At 42.6% G+C, this 19222-nt stretch overlaps 1 protein-coding gene and 3 pseudogenes across 1 annotated transcript; 2 read left to right on the top strand and 2 right to left on the bottom strand.

Annotated features, from left to right (window-relative positions):
* Positions 1–6444, bottom strand: part of LOC117529131 — a 46590-nt pseudogene extending 40146 nt beyond the window's left edge.
* On the top strand, positions 1200–1897 carry LOC117529008 (annotated as a pseudogene).
* LOC117529021 lies at positions 3311–3643 on the top strand (annotated as a pseudogene).
* Positions 6445–7069: 625 nt separating the features above from the next.
* LOC117529009 (histone H1-like) lies at positions 7070–7522 on the bottom strand. The gene has a single exon (XM_034191701.1). It carries the CDS (start codon positions 7520–7522, stop codon positions 7070–7072), a length of 453 nt encoding a protein of 150 aa, XP_034047592.1.
* Positions 7523–19222: the final 11700 nt, after the last annotated feature.

The following is a 19222-nucleotide window of genomic DNA, read 5'->3' as shown; positions in this document are numbered from 1 at the left end:
GAGAAACTTTACCATATACTGCTGTATTATGCAGTTATCTTCCTGTCAATATTAGAACTGCTAAGACTCAAAGATTTTACAACAAAAACGTATCAGTTTTATATGTCTATCTGAAGTTTTACTATGTCAATTTTAGAATAAAATGTTTAATCTTATATACTGCAACTACCATGCTTTTATACATTTATATTAATGTTGTATGTATATTGTGCATATCTTATTGTAAATTGCATGTTTAATTTTAATATGTAATCATCCATTTCTTATTATATATACCCCCCATCATAAAATGAGGGTCAGGTTTAAGATTAGTATTAATTAAACTGGTTGTTGTCAATCTACATTCTACTCTTAACTGTAAACCCTCAATAAAATAAAGATAATTATTATTATCATTATTTATTTATATATATATATATATATATATATATATATATATATATATATATACATATACAACCACCCGTAAGTGACTAATTTTAAAGATTCAACAGTTTAATTCTAGATTTCAGGGGGTGCTCTTTCATTTTATGTTTTAGTTTTTTTTGTGTGTCAGCACCTTCATAGTTCCGGACTTTGCCACCAGGGTCTTGTCGTGCGAATAGCCATTTCCTTATTTTAAAACCATGGCCACATTTTCCCCAATAAAACCGCCAACTGTAGGAGATTCAAACGTTTTGACTGACAAACACGTGCTGATCGTCTTGACTATCAATGATATGTTCATCGCAAATAAAATATGCACTAGCACAATAACAACTGACTGAAATACTAAATCAGCATCTGACCTCTACTGACAAGAGTGTGTTTGCAGAAAGAAAAAAACGCGTCAATTTCTGTCAGATTTAAGTGTAAAATATCAGTACTCTGACTCTTACTCAGCCAACAAGGATGTAGTGTTCGAGTGTAAGTGGTTTCAGTGGAATTTTGCTGTTTTTTGAAGCATTTAAGAGAGAAAAGACACAGAGCAGTGCCTCCCGCGGCAGTCATTCGGGGAGAATCAAAGCTTTTTTGACTAAATGAGGAAAGCTTCCGAGCCCAACACAACGTGCACATGTACAGACACCACTCCACTGTCACTGTCACTTCCGTTTGTTTATTGTACATACATGTTGGTCCAGGTGGGAATTTCATCCATTTATTGTCGGAGAGAAAACACAAATAACCCGACAAATCAGACTGCAGCGAGAAGCGGCGGGATGGATTGAGTCTCCACGGTTCTCATGGAGGCTTCAAGTACAGCCTCCTGCTCCGGAATCTCCAACAGTCCGTCAAACTCTCCTTGTGCTTTGCAACGTTCAGAGACGACAAATGGCAGAAGAAGCTCCAGCTGCCGCCGCTCCGGCTAAGGTTCCCAAGAAGAAGCCTGCCAAAGCCAAGAAGGTGGGCCCCAGCGTTAGCGACCTCATCGTTCAAACTGTGACGGCGTCCAAGGAGTGGAAAGATGTGTCTTTAGCTGCCCTCAAAAACGCTCTGGCTGCCGGCTGCTACGACGTCAAAAAGAACAATGCTCGTGTCAAGGTGGCCGTCAAGAGTCTGATGACTAAAGGCAAGCTTGTCCAGACCAAGGGCTCCGGGGCGTCCGGCTCATTCAAGTTGGGCAAAGACAACAAGTCTAAACCGGCTGCCAAGAAAAGTGCTCCCAAAGCTGAGAAGGCCGCCGCCAAGAAACCAGCAGTGGCCAAGAAACCCAAGAAAGTAGCAGCAACAAAAAAAATGCCGCTAGTCCCCGAAGAAGGTGAAGAAGCCTGCAGTGGCAAAGAAAGCAGCCAAGAGTCCAAAGAAGACACCCAAGAGTCAGAAGAAGGCCATGAAAAAGCCCGCTGCAGCCAAGAAAGTTCCAGCAAAGAAGGCCGTCAAACCCAAAACTAAGAAGGCAGCGCCCAAGAAAAAGTGAGCTGTCAATCATGTCCTACAAAAGGCTCTTTTAATAGCCATCCAAAATTACAGAAAGAGTGTTTCCTGTGTCACTTGAGGCACATCATAAACCTGTAGTAGCAAAAGTAATTTAGAAATATTCTGTGTGCGATGGTAAAAAGGCTGCGCTTTTTGGGAGGAAGTGGAAAAAATGTAAGCGCCAAATTTTTAAATGCACCACAAACACTGGCATTGTTATTCCTTGGGCTCTGTTGATGCAGGACGTTGTGTGACTAGCAGCGAAGTTTCAGAAGAGGTCGGGATCAGCACTTTATCGGCACATTCCACTGTTAAAGGAGATTTTGTAATGAAAGATGTGCGGACAGATTCGCGCGTCGGGACGCAGCTGCTCACAGCCACTGGACAAACAACACCTCCATGTTGGAAGTCTCACAGGACACGTTGGAACATACCCAGCTGTTAAACAATTTCTCGGATACTCACTCGACTGAAAAGCCATCAAAAGCCGTCTGAATCTTCTGAATTTTTTTTTTGTTGCGCACAATGAGCGGCTCCGTGCCGAAATCCTCCGCACGTCTTTCATTACAAAATCTCCTGTAACAGTGGAATGTGCCACAAAAGTGCTATGTCCAGCTCTCTTGCCATTTCTGTGGTAGTCACACGATGTCTCGGATCAACACAGTGTTCAGTTTAGAAGTGATTTGGTCGATCCAGCCTGTCGATGGCCGCTCGGTGCGCCGTGCACCCTCCGCTGCTGTGGGCCGTCTTTAAAAAGGTTTTAACACTCCTTAATCTGTGTGACACCGACAGAATCTTCACCGAAATCCATCTGAATCTTTCGAATGGTTTCCAACTGGCTGTCTCTAACAGTTTCTGAAAAAAAATTCATGGAGCAAAGCGGCAGCCTCTCAGCCATTTCACTGACAAAAAAAATCCGACAAGGGGGGTGGACCAGTGCTCACTCAAAGCCTGCCCACAGGTGACACAACCAACAGGCGTGAAAAAACTCATGCATGCGCACGAAAGTTCAAGCTTGTCTGATGCAAGTGCACATGATTCAAATCCATATAGTTTTTGAAAAAAATAAAAAGGTCAGATAGTTTTCTCACAGACCTCGTATATCCAAAGAAGGCTTCCACATATTATCAACACTTACAATAAATACAGATATGTGTAAAATAAGTCAAAGTGCATTTATGGATGGTTTTTCTATGCATATTTGTGTTTTTACATTATTGACTCAATTTGTATTCGTGATTGATACACAAGCGTACTGAAAGCTTCGAATTGTTTTTGTCCAGTCAGCGACAGCGCACCCTTTCTTGGACCAATCACCTCTGGCGCCGCAACACCGCTGCCTTTGTAAGGCCGGTGTGAGCTCTGACAGCAACACATATTTTCTCTTTAGCTTAAAGATGACTGTCGGTAAAACATGGCAAGAACCAAGCAGACGGCTCGTAAATCAACCGGTGGCAAGGCGTCAAGGAAGCAGCTCGCCACTAAAGCAGCCCGTAAGAGCACTCCTGCCACCGGCGGCGTGAAAAAGCCTCACCGCTACAGGCCCGGTACCGTGGCCCTCAGAGAGATTCGTCGCTAGCAGAAATCCACCGAGCTGCTGATCCGCAAGCTGCCCTTCCAGCGCCTGGTGAGGGAAATCGCTCAGGATTTCAAGACTGATCTGCGTTTCCAGAGTAGCGCTGTGATGGCTCTGCAGGAGGCCAGTGAGGCTTATCTGGTCGGCCTGTTTGAGGACACCAATCTGTGAAAATTATTAGACAGAAATATTTTTTTGTCATTCCATGAGAACGGTTTGAATTGCACTTCCCTTTTTTTTTTTTTTTTTTTTACCAAATTGTATTATTTGTATCGCAGCATTAAGGACATATCACAAAAATATTTTCCCATGTCAGGCATTAGTTTATTATTTTTCAGTCATCATTACAAAATGTGATCTCCGTTCTTCTTTAACCCTGTTATGTACACTATGGAAGCTATCTGAATATGGTCATTAAATGTATTTTTAATGAAATTAATATTTTTTTCTTTCTTGTTTTTTTGTAATGCCTTTAGATACCTCATATGCGCATACACACAATTGATGGCAAGACAAAGTTGTACAACTACTGTATTCCATAATGCGGAGAAAAACGTGAAGCGCCTTCAGACAGCTTTGGTGTCATTTGGAATCATATATACAGTTAATCCATGTCACTTTTTTGTTTCTTTGAACCACTCAGTCATCTCCGCTTCAGCATTCCCCATGTAAGAAGACGTTTCATTGTTTTTATCTCTTCTCTCTCCCCCTTACTTTTAATGTAAATTATTAAGAACAACACTATACAAATGCAGAAACACTAAGAAAAGGACATCAGTGAATACTAAACAGCACTAAATTCACTCCCTTTTTCTGATCGATGTTGTGTTGTTTACATTGTGATACCAGTGTGTCCAAATGAGAACCTGTGCTTGTATAGGAGGCTATAATAGTGGCTACTGGATACTTAGTAGAGAAGCTTGAATCTTCGACTGGACTGGGTTGCTTGATGTGAGGACATTTCGCTTCAAATCACAGAAGCTTCCTCAGCTAAAATTCTTGCTCTTGTAGTCTGACTTCTGTCAGACTACCTGTCACAATTTTAGCTGAGGAAGCTTCTGTGATTTGAAGCGAAACGTCCTCACATCAAGCAACCCAGTACAGTCGAAGATTCAAGCTTCTCTACTATGGAAACCACCTGGACAACAGAGAGCCTACACAGAAACATTGCGACCTACTGAATACATTTATTGCACAGGTCCCTGGAATTTGATAGATCCCTTAGTAACACGAGATGACAAATATCAACAGTTGTGACAAACAGGACAGTCTAACTTTTGTCGATATTGCTCTTGACAACGTAATGTGATTTATGACAAAATCATGAACTCTGATATGACAAGCATGTTTATGAGGGACAGTTATGAAATATAATAACAAATAAAGATAAGAATAAAATATGGGAAATTTATAGCAGATATTTTTTTCAAAATGAGGAAATATATGAATCAGCACTTCCACTGTGTAAAATGCGCTTCTGGCTACTTTGTTGGTGGCATTTGAGCTGTTGCCATTTAAGGATTTGAAGTACTTTGCTTCAAGGTATCTGCTCTTTGTCACTGTAATGTGTAATAACATTTGCACTTAACTGTCTTTAAAAACAAAATATACACATGCACTCATCTTCAACTGCTTAGTCTAATCAAGGTTCACGGGGCGCTGGAGCCTATCCCAGCAGTCATAGAACACAAGGCGGGGTACATACTGGACAGGACGGCAGTCTGTCGCAGTAAAAAACACAAAACACACCAAAACATACCAAAAACAAAATAATAATAATAAGGGAGTGGGGGAGAAGAGATAAAAACAATGAAACGTCTTCTTATGTGGTGAAGCAATGCTGAAAAGCAGATGAATCAGCGGATCAAAGAAACAAAAAACTGACATTAAATTAACTGATTATATTACGCCAAATGACACCGAAGGCATTTCACGTTATTCTCAACACTATTGTACGTATTTGTCTTGCCATCAATCGTGTATGTGCGCACGCGGTATCCAAAGGCATTACAAAAAAAAAAAAAAAAACAAAAGAAAGAAAAAAACATTTTCTTAAATACATTTAATGGTCATATTCAACGTATGACCTCATTCATGACAAAGGTGCATCAAGTAGTGGAGACACCTGGTTTAAAACCAACCTACAGGTCACAGCTCAAGGCTTCTTCGTCTTTGACTAGAATAATGATATCAAGTTTTCGCAATAATGCTGCTCAAGGTAATGGCATGATAATCATTTCAATTGGAAATCATGCTCTTAATTTGTCAAATGGATTTAACAAATCTGGGTGGACTATAATATACGAGTATATATATATATATATATATATATAATACGATTTTACTGCATACATTACTCTCTGAGATTTATGTTTTTCAGTTTAACTATTTTGAAAAAAAAAGGAAAAATACAAATTAAACACAAGTGTAGAACGTTGCTCTTTAATAATGCTGCCTAAGATAATGGAACGATAATTATTTGAATTGGAAATCATGCTCTTAATTTGTCAGAATTGTATTTAATAATTAATCTGGGTGGAGCATATATTGTATTATTTGATTGCATACCTTCCTCTCCATCAGATCTTTCAGATGATGAACCGTTTTGGAAAAAAAAAAAATGCATATCACACGGGTAGTGTAGAATGTTGCTCTTTAAGGACAAGTGATGTGGCTCTGAAAAGAGCCTTTTTGTGTGGTTATGGTTCTCTCAGCTCGCTTTAAGCCCTCTCTCCTCTGATCCGGCGACCCAGCTGAATGTTTGTGGGCATGATGGTGGGCAGCTCGGTGGATTTCTGGTAGCGACGAAGCTCTCTGAGGGCCACGGTACCGGGCCTGTAGCGGTGAGGTTTTTTCACGCCGCCGGTGGCAGGAGCGCTTTTACCGGCTGCTTTAGTGGCGAGCTGCTTCCTTGGCGCCTTGCCACCAGTTGATTTACGAGCCGTCTGCTTGGTTCTTGCCATTTTTACCGATAATTTTCTTTAAGCCAAAGAGAAAACGTGTTGCTGTCAGAGCGCACACCGGCCTTATAAAGGCAGCGGCGTCGCGGCGGCAGAGGTGATTGGTGCAAGAAAAGGGAGCGATGTTGCTGATTGGACAAGAGCAATATGAAGCTTTCAGTGAGCTTGTGTATCTAGCACAAATACAAATCGAGTCATCAATGTAAAAACAAATATTCATAGAAAAACCTTCCATAAATGCACTTTGACTTATTTTACACATATCTGTAATCATTTTAAGTGTTGATAATATGTGGAAGCCGTCTTTATTTATATTTCAAAGAGTAACAACGTCAGTGTTTGTGGTTTTGTGGACGACTGTGACTTGTCAAAAAACAAGCCTAAAGGTGGCGCTGCGCTGGAGAGTTGATTTTGTGTAATCGAACACAGTATTTTTCTATATTACTTTTGCTACTACGGGTTTATGATGTGGCTCAAGTGACACAGGAAACACTCTTTCAGTAATGTGGGCCTTTTGTAGGACATGACTGACAGCTCACTTTTTCTTGGGCGCTGCCTTCTTAGTTTTGGGTTTGACGGCCTTCTTTGCTGGAGCTTTCTTGGCTGCAGCGGGCTTTTTCGTGGCCTTCTTGGGACTCTAGGGTGATTTCTTTGCCGCTACAGGTTTCTTCACCTTCTTTGGGGACTTTTTAGAGGCAGGAGGCCTTTTTGTTGCTGCAACTTTCTTGGGTTTCTTGACGGCGGCCTTCTTAGCTTTGGGAGCGCTTTTCTTAGCAGCCGGTTTAGACTTGGTATCTATGCCCAGCTTGAATGAGCCGGATGCCCCGGAGCCCTTGGTCTGGACAAGCTTGCCTTTACTCACCAGACTCTTGACGGCCACCTTGACATGAGCATTGTTCTTCTTGACGTCGTAGCCGCCGGCAGCCAGAGCGTTTTTGAGGGCAGCTAAAGACACACCTTTCCGCTCCTTGGACGCCGTCACAGTTTGAACGATGAGGTCGCTAACGCTGGGGCCCACCTTCTTGGCTTTGGCAGGCTTCTTCTTGAGAGCCTTCGCCAGAGCGGCAGCAGCTGGAGCTTCTTCTGCCATTTGTCGTCTCTGAACGTTGCAAAGCACAAGGAGAGTTTGACGGACTGTTGGAGATTCCGGAGCAGGAGGCTGTACTTGAAGCCTCCATGACAACCGTGGAGACTCAATCCATCCCACCGCTTCTCGCTGAAGTCTGATTTGTCGGGTTACTTGTGTTTTCTCTCCGACAATAAATGGGTGAAATTCCCACCTGGACCAACATGTATGTACAATAAACAAACGGAAGTGACAGCGGAGCGGTGTCTGTGCATGTGCACGTTGTGTTGGGCTCGGAAGCTTTCCGCATTTAGTCAAAAAAGCTTTGATTCTCCCTGAACGACTGCCGCAGGAGGCACTGCTCTGTGCCTTTTCTCTCTTAAATCCTACAAAAAGCAGCAAAAACCTACTGAAACTACTTAATACCTGAACACTACGAGGTCTGTCAATAAAGTATAGGTCCTTTTTATTTTTTTCAAAAACTATATGGATTTCATTCATATGTTTTTACGTCAGACATGCTTGAACCCTCGTGCGCATGCATGAGTTTTTCCACGCCTGTCGGTGACGTCATTCGCCTGTGAGAACTCCTTGTGGGAGGAGTCGTCCAGCCCCTCGTCGGAATTCCTTTGAGAAGTTGCTGAGAGACTGGCGCGTTGTTTGATCAAAAATTTTTCTAAACCTGTGAGACACATCGAAGTGGACACGGTTCGAAAAATTAAGGTGGTTTTCAGTGAAAATTTTAACGGCTGATGAGAGATTTTGAGGTGACACTGTCGCTTTAAGGACTTCCCACCGTGCGAGACGTCGTGCAGCTCTCTAAGGCACCATCGTCAGCCTGTTTCAAACTGAAAACCTCCACATTTCAGGCTCTATTGATGCAGGATGTCGTGAGAGAACAGAGAAGTTTCAGAAGAAGTCGGTTTCAGCATTTTATCTGGATATTCCACTGTTAAAGGAGATTTTTTTAATGAAAGACGTGCGGACGGGTCCGCGCGTCGGGATGCAGCCGACGCGGTGCGGCGGCACAGGAAAAACACCTCCGTGTTGATAACCATTTGTAAAATCCAGGCGGCTTTTGATGGCTTTCAGTGGAGTGAGTATATGAGAAATTGTTTAACAGCTGGACATGTTCCAACTTGTCCTTAAGGCTTCCAATGGAGGTGTTTTTCCTGTGGCGGAGCATCGCGGCGGCTGCGAGCCGACGCTGCAATCCGTCCGCACGTCTTTCATTAAAAAAATCTCCTTTAACTGTGGAATATCCAGATAAAATGCTGAAACCGACTTCTTCTGAAACTTCTCTGTTCTCTCACGACGTCCTGGATCAATAGAGCCTGAAATGTGGAGGTTTTCAACTTGAAACAGGCTGATGATGGCGCCTGAGAGCGCTGCGCAACGTCTCGCTCCGTGGGAAGTCCTTAAAGCGACAGTATCACCTCAAAATCTCTCATCAGCCGTTAAAATTTTCACTGAAAACCAGCTTAATTTTGTCGAACCATGTCCACTTCGATATGTCTCACAGGTTTAGACAAAATTTTGATCAAACAAAGCGCCAGTCTCTCAGCAACTTCTCAGACAAAGGAATTCCGACGAGGGGCTGGACGACTCCTCCCACAAGGAGTGCTCACAGGCGAATGACGTCACCGACAGGCGTGGAAAAACTCACGCATGCGCACAAGGGTTCAAGCATGTCTGACGTAAAAACATATGAATGAAATACATATAGTTTTTGAAAAAAATAAAAAGGACCTATACTTTATTGACAGACCTCGTACATCCTTGTTGGCTGACTAAGAGTCAGAGCACTGATATTTTACCCTTAAATCTGACAGAAATTGACGCGTTTTTTGCTTTCTGCAAACACACTCTTGTCAGTAGAGGTCAGACGCTGATTTACTATTTCAGTCAGTTGTTATTGTGCTAGTGCATATTTTATTTGTGATGAACATATCATTGATAGTCAAGATGATCAGCACGTGTTTGTCAGTCATAACGTTTGAATCTCCTACAGCTGGCAGTTTTATTAGAGAAAATGTGGCCATGGTTTTAAAATAAGGAAATGGCTATTCGCGCGACAAGACCCTGGTGGCAAAGTCCGGAACTATGAAGGTGCTGACACAAAAAAAAAAAACCCTAAAACATAGAAAGAGCATTCCCTGAAATCTAGAATTAAACTGTTGAATCTTGCATAATGTTGAACTGCATAATACAGCAGTATATGGTAAAGCTTCTCATGTCAGAGTATCAAAAGACAGTGTAGGCCTATTCTTAGCCCTTTCTTACAGGATGTATGATATTTAAATAATTTTTAGAGCAGTGTAATCCTTAAGGATATAGTAAGTCCTCTTTTAAATATCATTTTGTGATGCAGACTGTACACGAGATCAAGAAGTGTGAGACATTTTCGCTTTGACACATGGCCACGCTCTTTTTGTTGTATGTACGTATGATAAAATCGATTCATGTACTGTAAAGAAGACATCTTCAACTTCAAAAAAAAAAAATCAAAATTGGACAAATATTTAAGTAGTTATATGACATCTTGAATGCAGTATGTTTATACAAGTAGTTCCAAGTTTTGCCACCAGAGTCTTGCCGTGTGAATAGTGAAATGACAGTTATGGACGCGGCCGCCATGCGAATAGAGTTGGCCTTAAAATAAAGTGATCTCAGGGATATGTTATGTGTCTACAGTGCTTGTGTGTTTATATGATACAGACATAATAGAGGAATATGAATGTTTAGAAATGAAAATGACCAATGTGCCTTATGTAAATGACATGGAGTACGAGATCTGTTAGAAAAGTATCCAACCATTTTATTTTTTTTCAAAAACCTGATGGATTTGAATCACGTGTGCTTGCATGAGCCAACCTTGAACCTTTGTGCGCATGCGTGATTTTTTTCATGCCTGTTTTGCTTGTAAGCAGCCTTTGTGTGAGGATGGGTGGAGTCTCTCGTCGTTTTTTTCTTTGCAAAGAAATGGCGGAACGACTGGAGAAGCGCGACTGCATCAAATTTTGCCAGAAACTGGGCGACAGCCAGGTGGAAGCCATTCGGATTATTCAGACGGCTTTCGGTGACGATGTTATGGGCATCACACAGATTAAGGAGCGGTACAACCGGTTTAAAGACGGCCGCACAACGGTGGAGAGCGAGCCACGCGCCGGGTGGTCATCAACATGCTGAAATGACCGGATCATTTCCAAAGTGAACGCTGCGATGATGTGGACCGTCGTGTGACTATCCGAGAAATTGTGGAAGGGGGGGCATCAGCACTTTTTCGGCACATTCCACTGTGACAGAAGATTTTGCCATGAAAAGAGTTGCAGCAAAATTCATCAGCACAAAGCTGATGGCGCAGCAAAAGCGCCACTGCATATCACAACATGTCCTGTGAGACGTCAACACGGAGGCGCTTTTGCTCCGCCATCAGCTTTGTGCCGATGAATTTCGTTGCAACTCTTTTCATGACAAAATCTTCTGTCACAGTGGAATGTGCCGAAAAGGTGCTGATGTTCACCTCTTCAGATAGTCACACGACGGTCCCACATCATCACAGCGTTCACTTTAGCAGTAATGGTACTTGTAATAAGTGTAGCTTATTCGTAGCTTTGGAGGCCAGGCTGGGCGAATTGGAGACTCGGCTGCGCACCGTGGAAAATTCTACAGCTAGCCAGGCCCCTGTAGTCGGTGCGGACCAAGGTAGCTTAGCCGCCGTTAGTTCCCTTCCAGCAGATCCCGAGCAGCCGGGAAAGCGGGCCGACTGGGTGACTGTGAGGACAAAGCATAGTTCTAAACAGAAGCCCCGTGTACACCGACAACCCGTTCACATTTCTAACCGTTTTTCCCCACTCAGCAACACACCCACCGAGGATCAAACTCTGGTTATTGGCGACTCTGTTTTGAGAAATGTGAAGTTAGCGACACCAGCAACCATAGTCAATTGTCTTCCCGGGGTCAGAGCAGGCGACATTGAAGGAAATTTGAAACTGCTGGCTAAGGCTAAGCGTAAATTTGGTAAGATTGTAATTCACGTCGGCAGTAATGACACCCGGTTACGCCAATCGGAGGTCACTAAAATTAACATTGAATCGGTGTGTAACTTTGCAAAAACAATGTCGGACTCTGTAGTTTTCTCTGGGCCCCTCCCCAATCGGACCGGGAGTGACATGTTTAGCCGCATGTTCTCCTTGAATTGCTGGCTGTCTGAGTGGTGTCCAAAAAATGAGGTGGGCTTCATAGATAATTGGCAAAGCTTCTGGGGAAAACTTGGTCTTGTTAGGAGAGACGGCATCCATCCCACTTTGGATGGAGCAGCTCTCATTTCTAGAAATCTGGCCAATTTTCTTAAATCCTCCAAACCGTGACTATCCAGGGTTGGGACCAGGAAGCAGAGTTGTAGTCTTACACACCTCTCTGCAGCTTCTCTCCCCCTGCCATCCCCTCATTACCCCATCCCCGTAGAGACGGTGCCTGCTCCCAGACCACCAATAACCAGTAAAAATCTATTTAAGCATAAAAATTCAAAAAGAAAAAATAATATAGCACCTTCAACTGCACCACAGACTAAAACAGTTAAATGTGGTCTATTAAACATTAGGTCTCTCTCTTCTAAGTCCCTGTTAGTAAATGATATAATAATTGATCAACATATTGATTTATTCTGCCTTACAGAAACCTGGTTACAGCAGGATGAATATGTTAGTTTAAATGAGTCAACACCCCCGAGTCACACTAACTGCCAGAATGCTCGTAGCATGGGCCAAGGCGGAGGATTAGCAGCAATCTTCCATTCCAGCTTATTAATTAATCAAAAACCCAGACAGAGCTTTAATTCATTTGAAAGCTTGACTCTTAGTCTTGTACATCCAAATTGGAAGTCCCAAAAACCAGTTTTATTTGTTATTATCTATCGTCCACCTGGTCGTTACTGTGAGTTTCTCTGTGAATTTTCAGACCTTTTGTCTGACTTAGTGCTTAGCTCAGATAAGATAATTATAGTGGGTGATTTTAACATCCACACAGATGCTGAGAATGACAGCCTCAACACTGCATTTAATCTATTATTAGACTCTATTGGCTTTGCTCAAAATGTAAATGAGTCCACCCACCACTTTAATCATATCTTAGATCTTGTTCTGACTTATGGTATGGAAATTGAAGACTTAACAGTATCCCCTGAAAACTCCCTTCTGTCTGATCATTTCTTAAAAACATTTACATTTACTCTCATGGACTACCCAGCAGTGGGGAATAAGTTTCATTACAGTAGAAGCACCTTGGGGCAACTGTTTGTTGTGATTTGGCGCTATATAAAAAAATTAATTGATTGATTGATTTCAGAAAGCGCTGTAACTAGGTTTAAGGATATGATTCCTTCTTTATGTTCTCTAATGCCATATACCAACACAGTGCAGAGTAGCTAACTAAACTCTTTAAGTGAGATAGAGTATCTCGTCAATTTACATCCTCATTGAAGACAACTTTGGATGCTGTAGCTCCTCTGAAAAAGAGAGCTTTAAATCAGAAGTGTCTGACTCCGTGGTATAACTCACAAACTCGCAGCTTAAAGCAGATAACCCGTAAGTTGGAGAGGAAATGGCGTCTCACTAATTTAGAAGATCTTCACTTAGCCTGGAAAAAGAGTCTGTTGCTTTATAAAAAAAAGCCCTCCTTAAAGCTAGGACATCTTACTACTCATCACTAATTGAAGAAGATAAGAACAACCCCAGGTTTCTTTTCAGCACTGTAGCCAGGCTGACAAAGAGTCAGAGCTCTATTGAGCCGAGTATTCCTTTAACTTTAACTAGTAATGACTTCATGACTTTCTTTGCTAATAAAATTTTAACTATTAGAGAAAAAATTACTCATAACCATCCCAAAGACGTATCGTTATCTTTGGCTGCTTTCAGTAATGCCGGTATTTGGTTAGACTCTTTCTCTCCGATTGTTCTGTCTGAGTTATTTTCATTAGTTACTTCCTCCAAACCATCAACATGTCTATTAGACCCCATTCCTACCAGGCTGCTCAAGGAAGCCCTACCATTAATTAATGCTTCAATCTTAAATATGATCAATCTATCTTTATTAGTTGGCTATGTACCACAGGCTTTTAAGGTGGCAGTAATTAAACCATTACTTAAAAAGCCATCACTTGACCCAGCTATCTTAGCTAATTATAGGCCAATCTCCAACCTTCCTTTTCTCTCAAAAATTCTTGAAAGGGTAGTTGTAAAACAGCTAACTGATCATCTGCAGAGGAATGGTCTATTTGAAGAGTTTCAGTCAGGTTTTAGAATTCATCATAGTACAGAAACAGCATTAGTGAAGGTTACAAATGATCTTCTTATGGCCTCAGACAGTGGACTCATCTCTGTGCTTGTTCTGTTAGACCTCAGTGCTGCTTTTGATACTGTTGACCATAAAATTTTATTACAGAGATTGGAGCATGCCATAGGTATTAAAGGCATTGCGCTGCAGTGGTTTGAATCATATTTATCTAATAGATTACAATTTGTTCATGTAAATAGGGAACCTTCTTCACAGACTAAGGTTAATTATGGAGTTCCACAAGGTTCTGTGCTAGGACCAATTTTATTCACTTTATACATGTTTCCCTTAGGCAGTATTATTAGACGGCATTGCTTAAATTTTCATTGTTACGCAGATGATACCCAGCTTTATCTATCCATGAAGCCAGAGGACACACACCAATTAGCTAAACTGCAGGATTGTCTTACAGACATAAAGACATGGATGACCTCTAATTTCCTGCTTTTAAACTCAGATAAAACTGAAGTTATTGTACTTGGCCCCACAAATCTTAGAAACATGGTGTCTAACCAGATCCTTACTCTGGATGGCATTACCCTGATCTCTAGTAATACTGTGAGAAATCTTGGAGTCATTTTTGATCAGGATATGTCATTCAATGCGCATATTAAACAAATATGTAGGACTGCTTTTTTGCATTTGCGCAATATCTCTAAAATTAGAAAGGTGTTGTCTCAGAGTGATGCTGAAAAACTAATTCATGCATTTATTTCCTCTAGGCTGGACTATTGTAATTCATTATTATCAGGCTGTCTTAAAAGTTCCCTGAAAAGCCTTCAGTTAATTCAAAATGCTGCAGCTAGAGTGCTAGCAGAGACTAGAAGGAGAGAGCATATCTCACCCATATTGGCCTCTCTTCATTGGCTTCCTGTTAATTCTAGAATAGAATTTAAAATTCTTCTTCTTACTTATAAGGTTTTGAATAATCAGGTCCCATCTTATCTTAGGGACCTCATAGTACCATATCACCCCAATAGAGCGCTTCGCTCTCAGACTGCAGGCTTACTTATAGTTCCTAGGGTTTGTAAGAGTAGAATGGGAGGCAGAGCCTTCAGCTTTCAGGCTCCTCTCCTGTGGAACCAGCTCCCAATTCAGATCAGGGAGACAGACACCCTCTCTACTTTTAAGATTAGGCTTAAAACGTTCCTTTTTGCTAAAGCTTATAGTTAGGGCTGGATTAGGTGACCCTGAACCATCCCTTAGTTATGTTGCTATAGACTTAGACTGCTGGGGGGTTCCCATGATGCACTGAGTGTTTCTTTCTCTTTTTGCTCTGTATGCACCACTCTGCATTTAATCATTAGTGATCGATCTCTGCTCCCCTCCACAGCATGTCTTTTTCCTGGTTCTCTCCCTCAGCCCCAACCAGTCCCAGCAGAAGACTGCCCCTCCCTGAGCCTGGTTCTGCTGGAGGTTTCTTCCTGTTAAAAGGGAGTTTTTCCTTCCCACTGTTGCCAAGTGCTTGCTCACAGGGGGTCGTTTTGACCGTTGGGGTTTTTCCGTAATTATTGTATGGCCTTGCCTTACAATATAAAGCGTCTTGGTGCAACTGTTTGTTGTGATTTGGTGCTATATAAATAAAACTGATTGAATTGTTTGATAGTGGAGTGTAGCTGTAGCGCATCCACTGTTGCTGCCTGCTTCGCCAAGGCTTTTGTGCTCTCCTCAGTCTCCTCATAAATGCGGCAGATAGAAATAGGTTTAGGAAGAGTTAAGTTGCTATCACGTAACAGGGCTTTTCTTATACTGTCATTGTTGATGCCACACACAATCCTATTGCAAATCAGTTCATCTGTTAGCTCTCCAAAGTGACAACTTTTTGCTTTGATTTTCAAATCACTGATGAAAGATTCGGTGGTCTCACCCTGTTTTTGATTTCGAGTGTGAAACTTGTGTCTCTCCATTGTTTTGTTGTGTTGTGGGTTGCAGATTTCACGGAATTTGCGTTTGAGACATTCGGGGTCTTCTCTGGATTCTGCACGGACCAGGACGGCTCCAATTTCACCTGGCTCCCTGACTTCTGCTGCATAAACAAATGAACGCTCCCGTTCAATGGCTTCTGCTCCTGCGAGGTTGAGGAGGATGTACGCTTTTGTTTTAGCAGGTTTATCCGCATGTGCAGCTTCAATGAAGATATCATATTCTCTTTCAAAAACACGCCAACTTTCGGCGAGGTCACCTTCAAAAACAAGCGGGTCTGGCCTACGAAAACCCTCCGCCATCGTGGGCTTGTCGTAACTTTCAGCTTTGTCTGAATATCCGACAGTCGGATAAAATCATGAAAAAACTCGTCAGCTGCAGGTCTAAAAAAAAAAACCTTCTGACACCATGTCGAAATGAGTGAGGAGGAACAGCGAGGGTTAATGTAACTTTTTTACTGGCGGCTTTCCGTGTCAGGTAACAGAGCATTAGCATCGTGTCAGCCCAGAGGCAGAGCATGCACACTGGCAATAACTACGGCATCTCATGTAGTACATGTGGTGCAGCACATAGACACATAGACAATGTGACACCAAACCTGTCCCAAGGCACTTCACATGTTATTCTCCTCATTATGGAATGCACTTTTTCACTTTCACTTTCACAATTCACTTTTAAATGGTAAATGGACTGCATTTACTTGTATATAGCGCTTTTCCATCTGCATCAGACGCTCAAAGCGCTTAACAAATAAGATAAGATAAGATAAACTTTATTGATCTCACAGAGGAGAAATTCAGATGTTACGCCAGCTCTTAAAAAAACACACAAGATGGGTGCAAGTAGAGGAAAATGTTCATCAAACAGCGTGTGCAAAGATAAGCAATAATAATAATACTTGTAACAGTACAAGACATAAGAAAATGAGGTAGAAATAGAATATGTATGTATATATATATATATATACACACACACACACACACACACATACATGTGTATGTATATATATATATATATATATATATATATATATATATATATATATATATATATATATATATATATACACACACACACACATACATGTGTATGTATATATATATATTTACCGTATTTTCCGGACTATAAGTCGCACTTTTTTACATGTTTTGGCCGGGGGTGCGACCTATACTCCGGTGCGACTTATAAATGAAAAATATACCGGTAGGATCTCAATTAATTTACTGTCACAAAACAATTTTACGTGACAGAGTCGATCTATGTTTTAAAATGGCCACCGGAAAAGGAAATGCAATGCATCATGGGCACTGTAGTATGACGGCCATCCTATAGTTCACGCTGGTCGCGATAACCAATCAGAGAACAGAACTTTGGATGCGTATTCCTCACCTCACCCACAGCGTGTGAAGCTGACGAACACGGTGCTTGCTGTTATTCCGGCTTGGCGAACAGAACAGCTTCAACCCTTGGATATTAGTGTGAGCAGAGTGTTTAAGTTGACGCTGAGAGCTGCGTGGGAGCATTGGGTGAGCGACGGCGGAGGATTAGCGTGTGCACTTGGAAGGAGCTGGCGTCGATGATTGTGAAAAGCGTTTGAAGCAGACGAACATGGTGTTTATTCCGGGACGGCTAACAAGACAGCTTCAACCCTTGGATATCAGTGTGAGCAGAGTTGACGCTGAGAGCTGCATGGGAGCACTGAGCGACGGCGGAGGATTAGCGTCTCCACTTGGAAGGAGCTGGATCGACACCGCTGGGTGGTCATGAGCTGCGCAGGTAGGCGCTGCATGGTTCGGCTCGCAATGTGGTCCGCAAAATACAAACATCCGTAGGTAAAATGCAGCTCACGAGAGGGCACTCGAGGCTTGTGTAACTGTTCCTGCGACTTCTGACTACCATAGAAAAATAAAAATTTTAACGTTACTGATAACATAACAAGACAACGGAGAAGGCCCGAAAAAATGCCACCAAAAAGAAAATCATACTCTGCAGATTACAAGTTGCGACTGGTGAAATATGCATCCGAAAACGGTAGCCGTCACAATATTATCATCTGAACTTTTCATGTTAACATACCTGTATGTCCATGGGACTTATAGTCCAGTGGACCTTATTTATGGTTTATTTTTCTTTATAATGGATAAAGTGGCTGGTGCGACTTATACTCCGGTGCGACTTATAGTCCGGAAAATACGGTATATATATATATATTTGCACATGATTTGTGGACATATTATTGCATGTGGTTATTTCACAGTGTTATTGTACAGCCTGACAGCAACAGGGAGGAACAACCTGCGGTATTGTTCCTTCTTGCACTGAGGGTGCCTCAGTCTGTCACTGAACGAGCTGTTCAGCTCCACTACAGTCCAGTGCAGAGGGTGAGAGGAGTTGTCCATGATGGATTTGAACTTGGTTAACACCATCCTCTCAGCCACCTCCTCCAGAGAGTCCAGAGGACAGCCCAGGACAGAGCTGGACTTTCTGACCAGCTTATTCAGTCTCTTTCTTTCCTGCTCTGTGCTGCCTGCGGCCCAACAGATGACAGCATAGAGGAGAGCAGAGGCTACAACAGAGTCATAGAAGGTCTTAAGCAGAGGCCTGCTCACTCCAAAGGATCTCAGTCTCCTCAGGAGGTGGAGGCGACTCTGGCCTTTTTTGTACAGGGTGTCGGTGTTATGAGTCCAGTCCAGTTTGCTTTTGAGGTGAACACCCAGGTATTTGAAACTGTCCACAGTCTCTATGTCCTCACCCTGGATGTTCACCAGTGGGTGAGGTGGTGGTTTCCTCCTGAAGTTGATCACCATCTCCTTTGTCTTACTGGTGTTGAGACACAAGTGGTTGCGCTCACACCAGTCCACGACGTCTGTGATGACCGACCAGTACTCCAGCTCGTTCCCCTCAGACACGCGACCCACAATGGCGGAGTCATCAGAGAACCTCTGGAGGTGGCAGCTGTCCATGTTGTAGGTGTAGACGAGGTGTAGAGGGTGAAGAGGAAAGGCGAAAGGATGGTGCCCTGGAGGGCCCCGGTGCTGCACCTTACCACCTCAGACTGACAGCCGCACAGCTGCACGTACTGTGGGCGGTCAGTGAGGTAGTCGATGGTCCAGGCGGCGAGATGTCCATCCACACCTGCGTCCCCCAGCTTCCCCCGCAGCAGCACCAGTCTGATGGTGTTGAAAGTACTGGAGAAATCAAAGGACATGACTCTCACAGCGCTCCTGCTTATGAAAACCAAATTGGGAACGGTCTACAGGGGTTCCATGGCACTCCCATTATGTATAGACACAGCCTTGGGAACATATTTTTGAAACTATTCAAATTTGTAACGGCGTTGTTTAAAAAAGGATACATGATCGCCAAACCTCACCTGAAAAACACGGCTTGAAGCATCGCTTCTGATGTTGTGAACTGCGTTGTTGAGAGGGTTGAACCGGATCAGGAACCAGAACAGCAGCAGGGGTC

This window comes from Thalassophryne amazonica, chromosome 17 (assembly GCF_902500255.1).
Source record: "Thalassophryne amazonica chromosome 17, fThaAma1.1, whole genome shotgun sequence".
Classification (NCBI taxonomy): domain Eukaryota; kingdom Metazoa; phylum Chordata; class Actinopteri; order Batrachoidiformes; family Batrachoididae; genus Thalassophryne; species Thalassophryne amazonica.
The sequence above is the reverse complement of the archived record's forward strand: the minus strand, read 5'-3'. Positions and strand labels throughout refer to the sequence as shown.

Coding starts and splice junctions, on each gene's coding strand:
- LOC117529009 (XM_034191701.1), bottom strand. CDS start 7,522: ATGGCAGAAGAAGCTCCAGCTGCTGCCGCTCTGGCGAAGGCTCTCAAG.